The sequence below is a fragment of the Epinephelus lanceolatus genome, chromosome 3, assembly GCF_041903045.1.
Source record: "Epinephelus lanceolatus isolate andai-2023 chromosome 3, ASM4190304v1, whole genome shotgun sequence".
Taxonomy (NCBI): Eukaryota; Metazoa; Chordata; class Actinopteri; order Perciformes; family Serranidae; genus Epinephelus; species Epinephelus lanceolatus.
The window spans coordinates 19,859,991-19,877,783 of record NC_135736.1 but is presented as its reverse complement, the minus strand read 5'-3'; the positions used below and the strand labels follow the sequence as shown (position 1 = coordinate 19,877,783).

Genomic DNA, 17,793 nt, shown 5'->3' with positions numbered 1-17,793 from the left:
TGGGTGAGTCATGTAGCTGCTCATCTGCAGTTATACCTACTTGAAGAAAACCTGCTCCACTCCACCTACGTGACAAGTCACATCCGTGCCCCATAAATGTCTGATGTAAGAGAAAATGAAAAAGCACAAGATGTTGTCAAGGGTGCCAAACTTAAAAGCCTTTAATGATTATTTGGTCAGAATATATTTCAAATGGTCAGGAACTCAATGTACTCTCAGATATTTTAGCCACTGCTGTGACAAAAGGTGTTTATAGAGGGGCTGGTCAGTCGATGCATTAACGCTGGAATGTGCAAACTTATGAGGACCAAGAGGTCCCCATTATGTTTCAACACTAACCTGAGATTGATTGTAGTGCCATAAAAATGTATTGACTCAGGACTTTGTTTGCGTGCCAGTCCTGTTTGAATTGTATCTTAATTTTGTCTTATTTGATTAATAAGTAACTCTTTTCATGTCGTATGAATCATTGTTGTCACTGACCCATTTATGTGTTTTACCAATGACTGCTTCATTGGTCCTTTGAACACACACACAGGCCTATAAATACTCACACTTACTCGCTGGGAGATTTACAAGTCATTCGCCAACTCCTGGATTCCCACACAGTCTCTCTAAAGGTGAGTACAAAGACTGGCGTAGTGAGTAATTTTCTGCAAGGCAGCATAATTCTATATTGATAAATAATTATTGTTTTGAATTGTCTCTTTGGTCTTTTTCAGCAAGTTTGTGTTGTGGATGTGGTCCATAATGGGGGTGCCTGGGGTGCTGTCACTGCTCCTAATTTTGCAGGTTTTTACAGGAAGCACTTCAGGTAAACCGTCTGATATCTTTTCATCTTGGGTTAGACATTATGACACATATCTGACACGTAGTTGTACGTTCCTTTTTGAAAAATTAATTACTTTTTCGTGGATATTTTTCTTCTTGTCTCACATATGGATGGGCTGCAAGTAACAGACTAATAGAATTGTACCCTGAATTGTATCCTTGAGTAGATTTAAGATAAAAGATTTAATTTGGCACTATCAGTGTTGCATTTTCTTATCCCAAAATTATCATCACTACAAGTGATGGTATGGGTGACAAGAGAAGTCAGGTAACATAGGACAAATAAGGTTTTATATCTTGAGCCCTTTAAAAATGATCAAACATGTTGATGCATTTTTATTACATATGTGCTTTACATGAAACAATCATTTTGACTGGTCTGAGATAACAAGGATGGACAGAACAGATTTAAAAAAATCACTGATCCCAGAAATTACCAGGTCAGCCATGTGGCATGTTGATTTTCTCTTTTTGGTTATAAGAGTGCTGCATCCAAAATAATAAGGGAACAACATCAAAAATGTTTGTAGGATGTTACATTTGATTAACTGTTTGACTTATGATGAAAATATGCTCAGAATACTCTTGACTATTTATGGGAAAGGGTTTTGAGTGAATACTTCATGCATTCAGGTAAAATGGGACAAAACATTAAGATAGAATGGGACATTTATGACTTATGCTGTTGTGTGCCACCCTGTAATATTACAGACATTTTATCATTTTTGTCACTATAAAATTTTAGAGATGGTGCAGTGAGTCCATGTTAACCACAGTTGTCCAGAATTAGCCATCATTAACAAGCGTGCAAGCACACACACGCATGTCCACCGTAGACAAGGAAACAGGCAGCAGAAGAACTGAAACGGGTGTGTTTGTGGACCCAAATGCAGTACCAGGCTCGCAGGAACAGTTGGTAATGACTTTTATTAGCACCACAGCAAACAGGGAATGCAGCAGGCAGAATAAACACAGAATAAAGTTCGTTCTTCGGGCAAGTTGCCCTCACACAGTCTCTGAGGCTCAGATGAGGGAAAGAGATCAAGCTTACGGCAGCCAAAGGTGGCGAGGCAGACGCACCGTAGGCTGAAGTGCCGGCTGATCGTGCTGAGAAGTCGACGAGGAGTGAGCTGAGGCGAGGTCGGGAGCCGGTGGGGGGGTCGTAGCTAGAAGAGCCGTCAGCGAAGGCAGAAGCACCGTTGAGGAGCAGGCAGGAGGGTAGACGAGGCCGGGCGGAGGAGTCGAGACCAGACGAGCAGGCAGAAACCAGAGACGCTGAAGCAAAGCACGAGGTCGGGGACAGAAGGCAGGTGAGTTTACCGGGAGGCAGACGAGGGGAGCAGGTCGGGGACAGGCAGAGTTGGCACCGGGAGATCAGGCAGGAGAAGAACGCTGGAGAGTCTCGCATAATGCTAAAGAACAATCTGGCAGTGAGTGAAGGTGCTGGAGAGGCTTATATGCAGGGCTGGTTGATAAGCTGCAGCTGTGTAGGCAGGTGAGCAGAGTTGGGCTGATGAGGTGGGCGCGGCTGGCAGGTAGAGTGAAGCAGAGGGAGGGGGAGTGGAAAAACACTGCAGCAGAGTGGCAGGAGAGGACTGAGAGACTGGGATTGTGACAGAACCCCCCCCTCAAGGGACGGCTCCTGACGTCCCAAACAGTTCCAGAGGAGCCGGGTGGGTGGCGGGGGCCTGGAGGAGGGCTAAAATTCCTCAGAGGCCTCTGTCCCAGTCTCTTCATCCTCCGAGGCCGGTCCCGCATCCTCCTCCTCAGACCCAGATGCCTCAGATGCAGGAGGAGACCGAAGGTCAGTGTTGGGGCCCCCTTGTGCCGAGGTGATGTTGGAGGGCTGGTCAGGGTGTTGGCGATGGAACTCCCTGATGAGCCGTGCATCCAGGATCTGACGGGCCGGAACCCATGACCGCTCCTCCGGACCGTACCCCTCCCAGTCGACGAGGTACTGCAGGCCCCTTCCCCGGCGACGAGAGCGGAGCAAGCGGTGCACCGTGTAAGCAGGGTCCCCATCGATGATGCGAGGCGGTGGGGGTGGCCGGGAGGCGGGCTGCAGGTGGCTCTCCCGACACGGCTTTAGCTTGGAGACATGGAAGGTGGGATGAATCCGCATGGAATGGGGCAACTTGAGTCGAACAGCCACTGGGTTTATCACCCTCTCGATGGGGAAAGGACCGATGAATTTGGGGCCCAACTTCCTCGACTCCACCCTCAAAGGCAGGTCCCGGGTAGAAAGCCACACCTTCTGTCCCACCTGATAAGGGGGGGCCTGGGAGCGGTGACGGTTGGCGGCTGTCGCGTATCTGTCGGCGGCCCGTAGAAGTGCAGCCCTGGCCTGTGTCCAGGTCCGGCGGCAGCGGCGGATGAAGGCCTCCACTGAGGGACAGACGGTCTCTTTCTCTTGAGCAGAAAACAGGGGAGGCTGAAAGCCGTAAGCGCACTGGAAAGGGGAGAGTCCAGTAGCGGAGCTGATGAGGGTGTTGTGGGCGTACTCCACCCACAGCAGTTGCGAGGACCAGGAGGCAGGGTGCCTGGAGACCATGCAGCGGAGCGCCGTTTCCATTTCTTGATTCATCCTTTCTGACTGACCATTAGACTGGGGATGAAATCCAGACGTCAGGCTGGTGGAGGCCCCCAGGAGACGGCAGAATTCCCTCCAGAAGGTAGAGGTGAACTGGGGGCCTCGATCGGAGACCACATCAGACGGGAGGCCGTGAATCCGGAACACGTGTTGCAGAATCAGTTCAGCAGTCTCTTTGGCCGATGGAAGCTTGGGCAGGGGCACGAAATGAGCCATTTTACTGAAGCGGTCCACAATAGTCAAAATGGCGGTGTGGCCCCCTGACAGCGGCAGTCCAGTGACAAAGTCCAAAGAGATGTGGGACCAGGGGCGGTGAGGCACAGGCAGGGGTTGCAGGTGGCCGGCAGGGGCCTGCCGAGGGGCCTTGTTCTGGTTGCAGATTGGGCAAGCGTTAACAAAGTCTCTGGTGTCCTCATCCAAAGTAGCCCACCAGAACCGCCGTTGTAGGACCTCCTTGGTACGGAGGATCCCCGGATGGCAGGTGAGCCGGGAGTCGTGGGCCCACTGCAGAACCTCCGTCCTTAACTCCTGCGGGACGAATAGGCGGTCTTGGGGGCAGGAGCTGGGCCCGGGCTGGTCCTCCAAAGCAGCTCTAACTCGCTCCTCCACCCCCCAGGTGAGAGCGGCCATCAGACGAGAAGTGGGGAGGATGTTGTCAGGGCTGGGGGAGTCCTCTTCCCCGACCATGAACTGACGGGACAGGGCGTCAGGTTTGACGTTGCGGGAGCCTGGACGGTAGGAGAGAGTGAAGTTGAATCTGGCGAAGAAGAGGGCCCACCGGGCTTGACGAGAGTTCAGCCTCTTGGCCGAGCGGATGTACTCCAGATTCTTGTGGTCAGTCCAGACGAGAAAGGGGGTCTTGGTTCCCTCCAACCAATGGCGCCACTCCTCCAGTGCCAGCTTCACCGCCAACAGTTCTCGATTCCCGATGTCGTAATTTCTTTCAGCTGGGGACAGACGCCGGGAGAAAAAGGCGCAGGGGTGAAGCTTCTGGTCCCTGGCAGCACGTTGGGAGAGGACGGCCCCCACCCCCACATCCGAAGCGTCGACTTCTACGACGAACTGTCTCTCGGGGTCAGGGATCAGGAGAATGGGGGCTGAGGTGAACCGCCCCTTCAGGTGCAGGAACGCCTCCTCGGCGGCCGAGGTCCACCTGAAAGGGACCTTGGAGGAGGTGAGGGCGGTGAGAGGTGCTGCCACCGTGCTGTAGCCCCGGATGAACCTCCTATAGAAGTTGGCGAACCCCAGAAATCGTTGCAGCTGTTTGCGCGAATCAGGGACGGGCCAGGAGGTGACAGCTGATACCTTGACGGGGTCCATCTCCATGCGGTCCCGGCCTATGATGTACCCCAGGAAGGAGACAGAGGGGGCGTGGAACTCGCACTTCTCCGCCTTGACGAACAGTGAGTTCTCCAGTAGTCGCTGCAACACTGTCTGGACGTGATGAATGTGTTCTTGCTTGGAGCGGGAGAAGATGAGAATATCGTCTAGGTAGACGAACACGAACTTATTGAGCATGTCTCGGAGCACATCATTGATGAGGGCTTGGAACACAGCAGGGGCATTGGTGAGGCCGAAAGGCATCACCAGGTACTCGTAATGTCCAGTAGGGGTGTTGAAGGCCGTCTTCCACTCGTCTCCCTCATGGATCCGGACCAGATGGTATGCGTTGCGGAGGTCCAACTTAGTGAAGATGGTGGCCCCTTGGAGCAGCTCGAAGGCTGAGGCAATGAGGGGGAGAGGGTAGCAGTTCTTCACCGTGATGTCGTTGAGCCCTCTGTAGTCGATGCAGGGCCTCAATGTCCCGTCCTTCTTGTCGACGAAGAAGAACCCCGCTCCGGCAGGTGAAGAGGAGGGTCGGATGATCCCGGCGGCCAGGGCGTCGTTTATGTAGGTCTCCATGGCTTCCCTTTCAGGTGCGGACAGGGAGTAGAGGCGGCCCTTGGGAGGGACGGAGCCGGGAAGGAGGTCGATGGCACAGTCATAGGGCCGATGAGGGGGCAGAGAGGTGGCCCTAGCCTTGCTAAACACCTCCCAAAAGTCGTGGTAGTCAGGGGGCACCATGGAGAGGTCTGAGGTGGAACGGGAGCTGGCCGGTGGCGTGGATGCCACTGCTGGTCTGAGGCAGATCTGTTGATAGGAGGGGCTCCATCCCAGGATGGACCCCGTGGACCAGTCTATGTGGGGGTTATGACGGCGAAGCCAGGGGTAGCCAAGAATCAGGGGAAGGTTGGGAGATCTCAGAATGTGAAACTGAATAGTCTCTTGATGTGTGCCGGACAGAAGCATCGAGATGGGAGTGGTTTGATGAGTGACAGTCCCCAGGAGATGACCGTCCAGGGCGCTGGCTGGCACGGGATGAGGGAGAGGGACCCTAATGAGGTCCAACTGGCGGGCGAGCTCCTCGTCGATCAGGCTGACGTCTGCCCCCGAGTCGATGAATGTGGCGAGGGTGTGGGACCCCCCTGGCAGCAAAAGCTGGACGTGGAACAGAGGTCTTGGGTCGGGGGCAGAGTTCTGGGAACGGCTCAGCAGAATGCCCCTCTTTACTGCTGAGCCCTCCCTTTTGCTGGACACCGGGAAACAAAATGGCCGGCCTGGCCACAGTAGAGGCAGAGATTTCCCCGGCGGCGTCGCTCTCGCTCCTCTGGCGTTAGGCTGGTCCGCCCCACCTGCATGGGCTCCGCCCCTCCATGTATGGGTTCAGGAGGTGGGACAGGAGGGGCTGGGAGTCGACGTTGACGGAAAGATGGCCGGTGATCTCCTCCCTCGTGGCGTTGTTCCCTCCTCCTTGTCTGAATCCGCCTGTCCAGCCTCGTGGTCAACTCGATGAGTCCGTCCAGGGAACTGGGGAGGTCGAACGAAACCAGCTCATCCTTCACGTACGGAGCCAGCCCGTTGAGGAAAGCGTCACATTGGGCGGCAGCGTTCCAATCACTGAGACGAGCCCGGGTCCTGAAGTCAATGGCATAGTCAGCAACTGTCCGATCCCCCTGCCTCTGGCTCATGAGACCCCCTGTAGCATCAGGACCCAGGGAAACGGGACCAAAAACCTTGCGAAGCTCCTCTGAGAAGGCCTGGAAAGAGGCGCAGGCTGGTGTGCCTCTCTCCCACTCTGCCGTTCCCCACAGACGTGCCCTTCCAGTGAGGTGGTTGATGGTGAAGGCGACTCTAGCCCCCTCTGTGGCGAAGGTATGAGGTTGCAGGGCGAACAGAATGGAACAGTTTGTCAGGAAAGGGTTGCAGCCCTCAGGATCCCCTGCGTAGCGTTCTGGCGCCCCCACCCGGGGCTCGGGTGCAGTGCTAGAGGACGGCCCCGGGGTCGGAGCAGGAGGGGCTGGAGCCGCAGCAGGAACGGCGTGTTGTGTCATGGCGGCCGCCATCTGTTGCACCTGGGCGGCTAGCGAGGTTAGCGCTCGTTCCAGAGCAGACGCCGACTGACGAGCCTCTGCCGCGTTGGAGGCTAACTGAGCCTCATGCTGCTGGAGCATGCCCTCCACCCGGGCTAGGCGAGACTGAGGTGAAGCAGGGTCTGCTGGGTCCATTTCTGGCCAGATTGTACTGAAACGGGTGTGTTTGTGGACCCAAATGCAGTACCAGGCTCGCAGGAACAGTTGGTAATGACTTTTATTAGCACCACAGCAAACAGGGAATGCAGCAGGCAGAATAAACACAGAATAAAGTTCGTTCTTCGGGCAAGTTGCCCTCACACAGTCTCTGAGGCTCAGATGAGGGAAAGAGATCAAGCTTACGGCAGCCAAAGGTGGCGAGGCAGACGCACCGTAGGCTGAAGTGCCGGCTGATCGTGCTGAGAAGTCGACGAGGAGTGAGCTGAGGCGAGGTCGGGAGCCGGTGGGGGGGTCGTAGCTAGAAGAGCCGTCAGCGAAGGCAGAAGCACCGTTGAGGAGCAGGCAGGAGGGTAGACGAGGCCGGGCGGAGGAGTCGAGACCAGACGAGCAGGCAGAAACCAGAGACGCTGAAGCAAAGCACGAGGTCGGGGACAGAAGGCAGGTGAGTTTACCGGGAGGCAGACGAGGGGAGCAGGTCGGGGACAGGCAGAGTTGGCACCGGGAGATCAGGCAGGAGAAGAACGCTGGAGAGTCTCGCATAATGCTAAAGAACAATCTGGCAGTGAGTGAAGGTGCTGGAGAGGCTTATATGCAGGGCTGGTTGATGAGCTGCAGCTGTGTAGGCAGGTGAGCAGAGTTGGGCTGATGAGGTGGGCGCGGCTGGCAGGTAGAGTGAAGCAGAGGGAGGGGGAGTGGAAAAACACTGCAGCAGAGTGGCAGGAGAGGACTGAGAGACTGGGATTGTGACAAGAACAGGGAAAGCATGGCAGAAAAGTTAGAGAATCTTTTAACCATTTCAAAAACAAAAAAATATGATTGTCCCATTTTACCTGAACATGCCACCACAGTGAGGTCGGGGTTCTTGATGTATTTGAGATTTCTAAAGTATTTTTCTTGGCAACATATTTTCTTTGTAGAACAACCGCAAAGATACATAACAAGTTCTGAAAGTAACACTGAATTGTATTTGGTTTTCTTTGTAATCGACCAAAAAGTGTCCCGTATTACTAGACTTCACCACGCCTCTGATGTAATTCTACAGGTATCCCTCTGTTATGAGATTTAAAGCTGTTTTTCTAGGTAATTGTACTCACTGAATACTTCAAAACAAATTATTCAGAATCAGAAAAGCTTAGTTCATTTATGTCCTTTGCATGTAATAACTAAAAATGAGCAATAGCATGTATCAAACTATCCTCACTTTTCACAGGGACACTTGTCTCCAGCTGTGACTCATGTCATGATGAAGCCACCTGCCTGGAGTCACAAGAACGAGGCGACACTTTCACCAGCCAGGCAGTCTCTTGTGTCTGCAAAGATGGCTTTGTGGGTGATGGTCTTACCTGTTACGATACAAAACTCTGCAGTGACTCCTCTTGCTGTAGCCAAGGTTATCACTGGTCACCAGACAGGGGCTGCGTGGACACTGACGAGTGCTCCCTCCCAGACTCACCCTGCACCCCACCTCAGGTTTGTCAAAACACACCAGGCTCTTTCGAGTGCCTGCAGCCCTCCTCCAGAGCCAGAATGGGAAACTCTTCCCAATCTGTCCAGTTTAGCTGTGGAAACACTGTTTGTCCTGTAGGCATGGACTGCATCCGTAACAATGGGACTCAACGCTGCGCTGACCCCTGTGAGCACTACACTGTACTGGATGATGACTGGCGTTCGACAAATAACACATCAAATGAGATCCTACACTGTGACCGAAATGTGAACTGGCAAGGCTGGTATCGCTTCTTCCTGGGGCAAACCAGTGCTCATATTCCAGACAGGTGTATAGGTGAAAACAGGTGTGGAACCCACACTCCTATGTGGATAACACAACCAAATCCCACGCAGCCAGACGAAATTGTGACTCGTACTGCTTGTAATGCATGGGCCGGCAGCTGCTGCTATTTTCCCTCACCCACCATCCATGTGAAGCTCTGCTATGGAAACTACTACGTCTACAAACTTGTGAAGCCAACTGCATGCCAGCTTGCATACTGTGCAGGTAGAGATCAGAGAACTTTACTCCAGCACAATATAACAACAATAGGTTTGAACATTAGCAATGCTGTTTATGCCAAAGTCTTTACCCTACCTATGTTTTGAAACTTAACCATAGTAACACCTGATAGTTTTAGCCTTTAGCTGGCAGGAGTGAAAATAAGTCATCCTGAACATTTGTTGTGTTATGGTTTCAGAATGATGAAGACAGTTGGAGAACAACTGGATACAAAATAGGACATAGGCTCTATGGGAGGATGTTTTTTTCCCCCCAAATAATGTACAGGTTCTAGTCATTCTATTATCTCAAATGGCTTGAAAGACAGTGTATATAGCTAAACAGGGGACAAAATCTCCCCAAGGGAGCATGCCCCCGGACCCCTCTAGCTTTGGGCTGAGCCATGCTTGTTTGCAAAGTCTCGCTTTGCTCCTGGTATTGTTTCATCTGAAACATCTCTCACTGTAACAACAAATTCAGTTTTCTCATCTAATTCATTTAAGTGTTTTAGAGGAGTCATGCCACTGTTGTCCTCTTGTTCTTAAAGTGAATGCACAGTTTATGAAACCAAAATCTCATTGGTTTAGCACCAGTATCTCATAGTTTTTTCCCTGTAACAGAGGTGAACAGCACCAGCCCTGCAGTTCCGCCAACCACACCTGATCCATACATATCTGCTGAAAGCCAGTCAGTCCCTCTCACTTCAGCAACACCAACAGTGGACAACAGCACAGGAGTTGAGGGGGAGGTCCGCCTGGTCAACGGAGGAAACAGCTCCTGCTCTGGCAGAGTAGAGATCTTCCACAGTGGACAGTGGGGGACGGTGTGTGACGATGCCTGGGACCTGCTTGATGCTCAGGTGGTGTGCAGACAGCTGGGCTGTGGCAGGGTCCTGTTAGCACCACAAGGTGCACGCTTTGGACAGGGCAGAGGGCCCATCTGGTTGGATGATGTCATGTGCAGAGGGAGCGAATCAGAGCTCAGCGAGTGCAGACACAGAGGGTTTGGATCTCACAACTGTGGTCACAATGAGGATGCTGGTGTCGTCTGTGAAGGTAGATACAGATTTGTGCAGCTAAAAGCAATGAAGTGTCACTGTGTAACATGCTGTAACATTTAGCTGAGAGGAGTTCCGTTACCACTTGTTACAGTAATATGAAATATGTGTTTTACACTACTCTTTATTATCTGCAGCCTTCAAAGGGTTTTGTCCATTTTAAACAGAAAACAGCTGTATGTAGTTTTTCAAAGATATCATCATCTTCACGAAGTCCATCTCTCATCTGTGTCTGATATTAGTGATAATTTTGTGTCATGTTTTTCTGTCAGCTCTTTCACCAGTGAGGCTGGTCAACTCTGACAACCGCTGCTCTGGCAGAGTGGAGGTCTACCATGATGGACTGTGGGGGACGGTGTGTGATGATGGCTGGGACCTAAACGATGCCAATGTGGTGTGCAGACAGCTGGGCTGTGGCTCTGCTCGTTCAGCACTACAAAGTGCAGCTTTTGGACAGGGCAGTGGACCCATCTGGCTGGACGATGTCAATTGTTTTGGAAATGAACCATCGATAACAAACTGCAGACATCCAGGGTTTGGGGTCCACAACTGTGGTCACAGTGAAGATGCCAGCATCATCTGTGAAGGTAAATGTTTATACATCCTTTAGGTCCACTTTATTTCTTACTGCTCACATTTAACTAGAAAAATGGCCTCATCAATACGTTTAATTTACCTCACATAACCGATATTAGTTTGCAGCACAAGAAGTCAAATATACAGTAAAACCTAGCTTTGTTAAGAACATGAACAGAGTTGTGTGCGCAGTGATAATTAGTTATATCTATTATAAAGAAACAGAGCTTTTCGGCATGAACACTGATGGCAGTGCTGTAGTTGTCCTGTGACTTCACAGAAACTTTTCTTTCAGTTCAACCAGGACCCAACACCACAGCTTTACCGCCCTCACCTGGTCCAACACCTCAGGTGACAGCTAATAGCACTACCACACCAGCAGTGAACAACAGCACAGGAGTTGAGGGGGAGGTCCGCCTGGTCAACGGAGGAAACAGCTCCTGCTCTGGCAGAGTAGAGATCTTCCACAGTGGACAGTGGGGGACGGTGTGCGACGATGCCTGGGACCTGCTTGATGCTCAGGTGGTGTGCAGACAGCTGGGCTGTGGCAGGGTCCTGTCAGCACCACAAGGTGCACGCTTTGGACAGGGCAGAGGGCCCATCTGGTTGGATGATGTCATGTGCAGAGGGAGCGAATCAGAGCTCAGCGAGTGCAGACACAGAGGGTTTGGATCTCACAACTGTGGTCACAATGAGGATGCTGGTGTCGTCTGTGAAGGTAGATACAGATTTGTGCAGCTAAAAGCAATGAAGTGTCACTGTGTAACATGCTGTAACATTTAGCTGAGAGGAGTTCCGTTACCACTTGTTACAGTAATATGAAATATGTGTTTTACACTACTCTTTATTATCTGCAGCCTTCAAAGGGTTTTGTCCTTTTTAAACAGAAAACAGCTGTATGTAGTTTTTCAAAGATATCATCATCTTCACGAAGTCCATCTCTCATCTGTGTCTGATATTAGTGATAATTTTGTGTCATGTTTTTCTGTCAGCTCTTTCACCAGTGAGGCTGGTCAACTCTGACAACCGCTGCTCTGGCAGAGTGGAGGTCTACCATGATGGACTGTGGGGGACGGTGTGTGATGATGGCTGGGACCTAAACGATGCCAATGTGGTGTGCAGACAGCTGGGCTGTGGCTCTGCTCGTTCAGCACTACAAAGTGCAGCTTTTGGACAGGGCAGTGGACCCATCTGGCTGGACGATGTCAATTGTTTTGGAAATGAACCATCGATAACAAACTGCAGACATCCAGGGTTTGGGGTCCACAACTGTGGTCACAGTGAAGATGCCAGCATCATCTGTGAAGGTAAATGTTTATACATCCTTTAGGTCCACTTTATTTCTTACTGCTCACATTTAACTAGAAAAATGGCCTCATCAATACGTTTAATTTACCTCACACAACCGATATTAGTTTGCAGCACAAGAAGTCAAATATACAGTAAAACCTAGCTTTGTTAAGAACATGAACAGAGTTGTGTGCGCAGTGATAATTAGTTATATCTATTATAAAGAAACAGAGCTTTTCGGCATGAACACTGATGGCAGTGCTGTAGTTGTCCTGTGACTTCACAGAAACTTTTCTTTCAGTTCAACCAGGACCCAACACCACAGCTTTACCGCCCTCACCTGGTCCAACACCTCAGGTGACAGCTAATAGCACTACCACACCAGCAGTGAACAACAGCACAGGAGTTGAGGGGGAGGTCCGCCTGGTCAACGGAGGAAACAGCTCCTGCTCTGGCAGAGTAGAGATCTTCCACAGTGGACAGTGGGGGACGGTGTGCGACGATGCCTGGGACCTGCTTGATGCTCAGGTGGTGTGCAGACAGCTGGGCTGTGGCAGGGTCCTGTCAGCACCACAAGGTGCACGCTTTGGACAGGGCAGAGGGCCCATCTGGTTGGATGATGTCATGTGCAGAGGGAGCGAATCAGAGCTCAGCGAGTGCAGACACAGAGGGTTTGGATCTCACAACTGTGGTCACAATGAGGATGCTGGTGTCGTCTGTGAAGGTAGATACAGATTTGTGCAGCTAAAAGCAATGAAGTGTCACTGTGTAACATGCTGTAACATTTAGCTGAGAGGAGTTCCGTTACCACTTGTTACAGTAATATGAAATATGTGTTTTACACTACTCTTTATTATCTGCAGCCTTCAAAGGGTTTTGTCCTTTTTAAACAGAAAACAGCTGTATGTAGTTTTTCAAAGATATCATCATCTTCACGAAGTCCATCTCTCATCTGTGTCTGATATTAGTGATAATTTTGTGTCATGTTTTTCTGTCAGCTCTTTCACCAGTGAGGCTGGTCAACTCTGACAACCGCTGCTCTGGCAGAGTGGAGGTCTACCATGATGGACTGTGGGGGACGGTGTGTGATGATGGCTGGGACCTAAACGATGCCAATGTGGTGTGCAGACAGCTGGGCTGTGGCTCTGCTCGTTCAGCACTACAAAGTGCAGCTTTTGGACAGGGCAGTGGACCCATCTGGCTGGACGATGTCAATTGTTTTGGAAATGAACCATCGATAACAAACTGCAGACATCCAGGGTTTGGGGTCCACAACTGTGGTCACAGTGAAGATGCCAGCATCATCTGTGAAGGTAAATGTTTATACATCCTTTAGGTCCACTTTATTTCTTACTGCTCACATTTAACTAGAAAAATGGCCTCATCAATACGTTTAATTTACCTCACACAACCGATATTAGTTTGCAGCACAAGAAGTCAAATATACAGTAAAACCTAGCTTTGTTAAGAACATGAACAGAGTTGTGTGCGCAGTGATAATTAGTTATATCTATTATAAAGAAACAGAGCTTTTCGGCATGAACACTGATGGCAGTGCTGTAGTTGTCCTGTGACTTCACAGAAACTTTTCTTTCAGTTCAACCAGGACCCAACACCACAGCTTTACCGCCCTCACCTGGTCCAACACCTCAGGTGACAGCTAATAGCACTACCACACCAGCAGTGAACAACAGCACAGGAGTTGAGGGGGAGGTCCGCCTGGTCAACGGAGGAAACAGCTCCTGCTCTGGCAGAGTAGAGATCTTCCACAGTGGACAGTGGGGGACGGTGTGCGACGATGCCTGGGACCTGCTTGATGCTCAGGTGGTGTGCAGACAGCTGGGCTGTGGCAGGGTCCTGTTAGCACCACAAGGTGCACGCTTTGGACAGGGCAGAGGACCCATCTGGTTGGATGATGTCATGTGCAAAGGGAGCGAATCAGAGCTCAGCGAGTGCAGACACAGAGGGTTTGGATCTCACAACTGTGGTCACAATGAGGATGCTGGTGTCGTCTGTGAAGGTAAACACAGATTTATGCAGCTAAAGGCAATGAAGTGTCACTGTGTAACATGCTGTAACATTTAGCTGAGAGGAGTTCCGTTACCACTTGTTACAGTAATATGAAATATGTGTTTTACACTACTCTTTATTATCTGCAGCCTTCAAAGGGTTTTGTCCTTTTTAAACAGAAAACAGCTGTATGTAGTTTTTCAAAGATATCATCATCTTCACGAAGTCCATCTCTCATCTGTGTCTGATATTAGTGATAATTTTGTGTCATGTTTTTCTGTCAGCTCTTTCACCAGTGAGGCTGGTCAACTCTGACAACCGCTGCTCTGGCAGAGTGGAGGTCTACCATGATGGACTGTGGGGGACGGTGTGTGATGATGGCTGGGACCTAAACGATGCCAATGTGGTGTGCAGACAGCTGGGCTGTGGCTCTGCTCGTTCAGCACTACAAAATGCAGCTTTTGGACAGGGCAGTGGACCCATCTGGCTGGACGATGTCAATTGTTTTGGAAATGAACCATCGATAACAGACTGCAGACATCCAGGGTTTGGGGTCCACAACTGTGGTCACGGTGAAGATGCCAGTATTGTTTGTGAATGTAAGTTTTCTTTTATATTTTGAAATCTTTTGACATTATACAGTAAATAATACATACTGAGGTAAAGACTTATTGAGGCTCTCATCTTGGTCTCATCTGTATAGTATTTCCCATCTTATCTGCTTTCTCTCACACTTTTATTTGATGACCCTCTATCTTTTTCTTCAGTCCAGCGCCCTCCACCCCCTCAGCTTATCTGTGGCCGTGATAAACTCCACGTAGGGCTGGATATGCCTGGCTTTACATCCTCTGGTTTGAACCCATTCTCTAGCAACCTGGCAGCCCGCAACTGCTCCTGGGTCAGAGTGCGTGATGATGTGGTGTGGTATGAAGTGGAGGCCACAGCAGGTGCCTGTGGAAACACACTGATGGTAACTACTGTTTCTTTTTTGAAGTAATCCTAATCAGGTCCACCACCTGAAGGACAATATCTCTGAACACATGCTCATGCTGCTGCCTGTAGCACATCTCACGAACTGACTAATAATCTAATCATCCTGTCTTTCAGACTAATGGCACACATGCCATCTACTCCAATAGCTTGTTTATATACCCAATAAACAACGTATCCTTCGCTCTTCCTGTGAGTATTCCCTTCTCCTGTGCGTACCCCCTGGACACAGACAGCAGCCTGAATGTGGCGATCAGACCAATCCTGTCGTAAGTTGCCTTTTACGGAAAGTTGTAAAATAATCAGCATGGGTGTAACTGAAGCAGCCTGAGAGATGGCTGTACTAGATTCCTATCTGGCTGATATGTAGACTAAAGCAGATGTTCCCAACTGGTGGGTTGCGGTCCAAAAGTGGCCGCAAGTTCATAAAAAACAGACTTTATTTTAAAGTACTGTGAATTTCCAGCACAGAGCTTTTAAGTGCTGTTCCCTGTTGAAGACTGAGTGACTAACGGACAACTAATTGACAGAGACAGCAAACTAACTGGACGACATGGCCAAACACAAATATGATGCTGAATATATTAAACTGTGTGGACCTTGAACTGATGACTAAGGAGAAATCTGGAGCCTGTGGCTGGACCAGTTGGGAACCACTGGTCTAAAGATCATTTTTGTGTCGTTGCCTGTTGTTTGTATATAAATGACAGAATTTAACAATAGCACGATAAAGAAAACAGAAGAGAAAAACTTGGAAAGAAGATTCGCCATAACAAAACAAACCATATTTTTCTCAACAGGCTGGCAGGTGGCATTTCAGGCTCAGGTAACAAAGCCAGAGCCATCATGTCTCTTTTCCGCAACTCCAACTACACTGAGACTTATCCATCCGGCCGGGTCACCCTGCCAGTGGGCTCGCCATTGTATGTGGGAGTCTCTGTGGAAGAGAGAGATCCAAGCTTTGCAGTTGTTCTGGAGGACTGCTACGCCACTCACTCATCAAACCCTGAAGACCCCAAGCAGTACCCTCTTATCGTGAACAAGTAAGTGTCCCTCGTAAGCCTCAGCAGATGGTTTGTTTAGTATAATGGGGAAAATGTTTAATCTGTAGTGATGCACTCTGTCCTCTCTCCCAGGTGTCCCATTGACCGCAGGCAGGTGTCAGTGGTTGAGAGCGGCTCGTCCCTCCGGGCTCGTTTCTCTACCCTGTTCTTCCTGCTCCAAAATGAATACAGAGACGTTTACCTTCATTGCAGCCTCAGCCTGTGTGAACAGAGGAGCTCCTCTTGCGTTCCAGTGAGTCACACATTGATTTTATCAATAACATTGATCAATAATCAATGCTGCTTAAACACAGTGTTTTAATGGTATTTTTTCCACTATCTCCCACCACGCAGCCTTGCACACATAGGACTGCTCGCTCTGTCTCTGACTCTGATCCTCTGAGCACCCTCACCATTGGACCAATCATTTGTGAGTATGGGCAACAATTTGGTCTCAGGGCTGATGTCACAACACAATGAACTACACGAAATTAATAACTATGCTTGTTTTCTCTCTCTTTCTTATTCATCTGCAGGGGACGAGTCACCAAAGTGAGCTGCTAACATGCAATAATACAAACACAGTAAAATTTATGATATGATTCTTTGTTTAAAGATGTTTTTAATTCACAAGACATAAGATTTTAAAACTGTTGTAACAGTTTGTAATACATTTTTATCACACTTTGTATCCATCCTCAGTTCTATTGCCTTTGTAATGGTTGTCTTATTAAATAACAATTAAAAAGAAACTCCGGTGGTTATAATGAAATGAAGGTACCAGTACTTTTCTTCTTCTCTGTCTCTGTTATCAGCACAGCCCTGATGTGAATACATTGTATGTATATGAATTTATATACATATTTTTATTAAAGATTTTTTTTGCATTTGTATGATGTAGTCTCTCTGTTTCTTGGGCTACGAATACATTTCAAAGCAAATTATTCTTTCACTTCAGTGACAACTTTTCCATATTTTAGCATTAAGTGTGCAAAAGATGTGAGTGGTATAACATCACCTTCATGTCGGAGTTTGGCTTTTAATGTGACTGTGACAATGCCATGTGAATAAAGGCATTTTATAGATTTAAAGAGAGTGCCTTGGACTTTTCTGTGTTTTTTGTATGTATTTTGTGTCCCTGTCCAAAGAGCACCTCTAACCAAGGATGAGTCCACGAAGCGCTCCTGTTTTGAACATTGTTTGATAACATCACCTTGTTGGAATATGTGGTGGTGACATTCATTCACTCATTCATTTCTTACTCCACTCACTCAATTATTCATTTTTACTGAAGTGTATAGCCCTTTTTGACGACATTGTCACCTCACAGCAAGAGGGTTGCCGGTTTGAACCCCAGGGTGGGGGGGCCCTTCTTTGTGGAGTATACATGTTCTCCCTGTGTCAGCATGGGTTTTCTGCGGGTACTCCAGCTTCCTCCCACAGTCCAAAGACATGCAGGTTAATTGGTGACTCTAAATTGCCTGTAGGTGTGAATGTGAGTGTGAATGGTTGTCTGTCTCTATGTGTTAGTTTAGTTTAGTTTAGTAATCTTTATTTCGAACATGCAAACAAATGAATAAATAAATAGCAGAAGAAAACAAAACAGAAAAACAGTATTTGTAACAAGAACAAGTGTAAAGCCACTGAATTAGAAAAATAATCTATAAATAAATAAATAATAATAATTTTGAGTAATATCTCTCAACACCTTCCACTGAAAGGCAGAGCCCATATATATATATATATATATATATATATATATATATATATACAGTACAGGCCAAACGTTTGGACACACCTTCTCATTCAATGTATTTTCTTTATTTTCATGACTATTTACATTGTAG

The 17,793-nt window shown here is 49.0% G+C and overlaps 1 protein-coding gene across 1 annotated transcript; it reads left to right on the top strand.

The window, feature by feature from the left end:
* The first annotated feature begins 557 nt into the window (after positions 1-557).
* On the top strand, positions 558-17,039 carry LOC144462452 (scavenger receptor cysteine-rich type 1 protein M130-like). The gene is made up of 17 exons (XM_078166093.1): positions 558-620; positions 723-814; positions 8,201-8,986; positions 9,601-10,035; positions 10,310-10,624; positions 10,909-11,331; positions 11,606-11,920; positions 12,205-12,627; positions 12,902-13,216; positions 13,501-13,923; positions 14,198-14,512; positions 14,681-14,883; positions 15,021-15,172; positions 15,704-15,946; positions 16,040-16,199; positions 16,301-16,376; positions 16,483-17,039. The coding sequence occupies exons 2-17, from the start codon at positions 739-741 to the stop codon at positions 16,500-16,502; spliced, it is 4,680 nt and encodes a 1,559-aa protein (XP_078022219.1). The 5' UTR covers positions 558-620; positions 723-738; the 3' UTR covers positions 16,503-17,039.
* Positions 17,040-17,793: the final 754 nt, after the last annotated feature.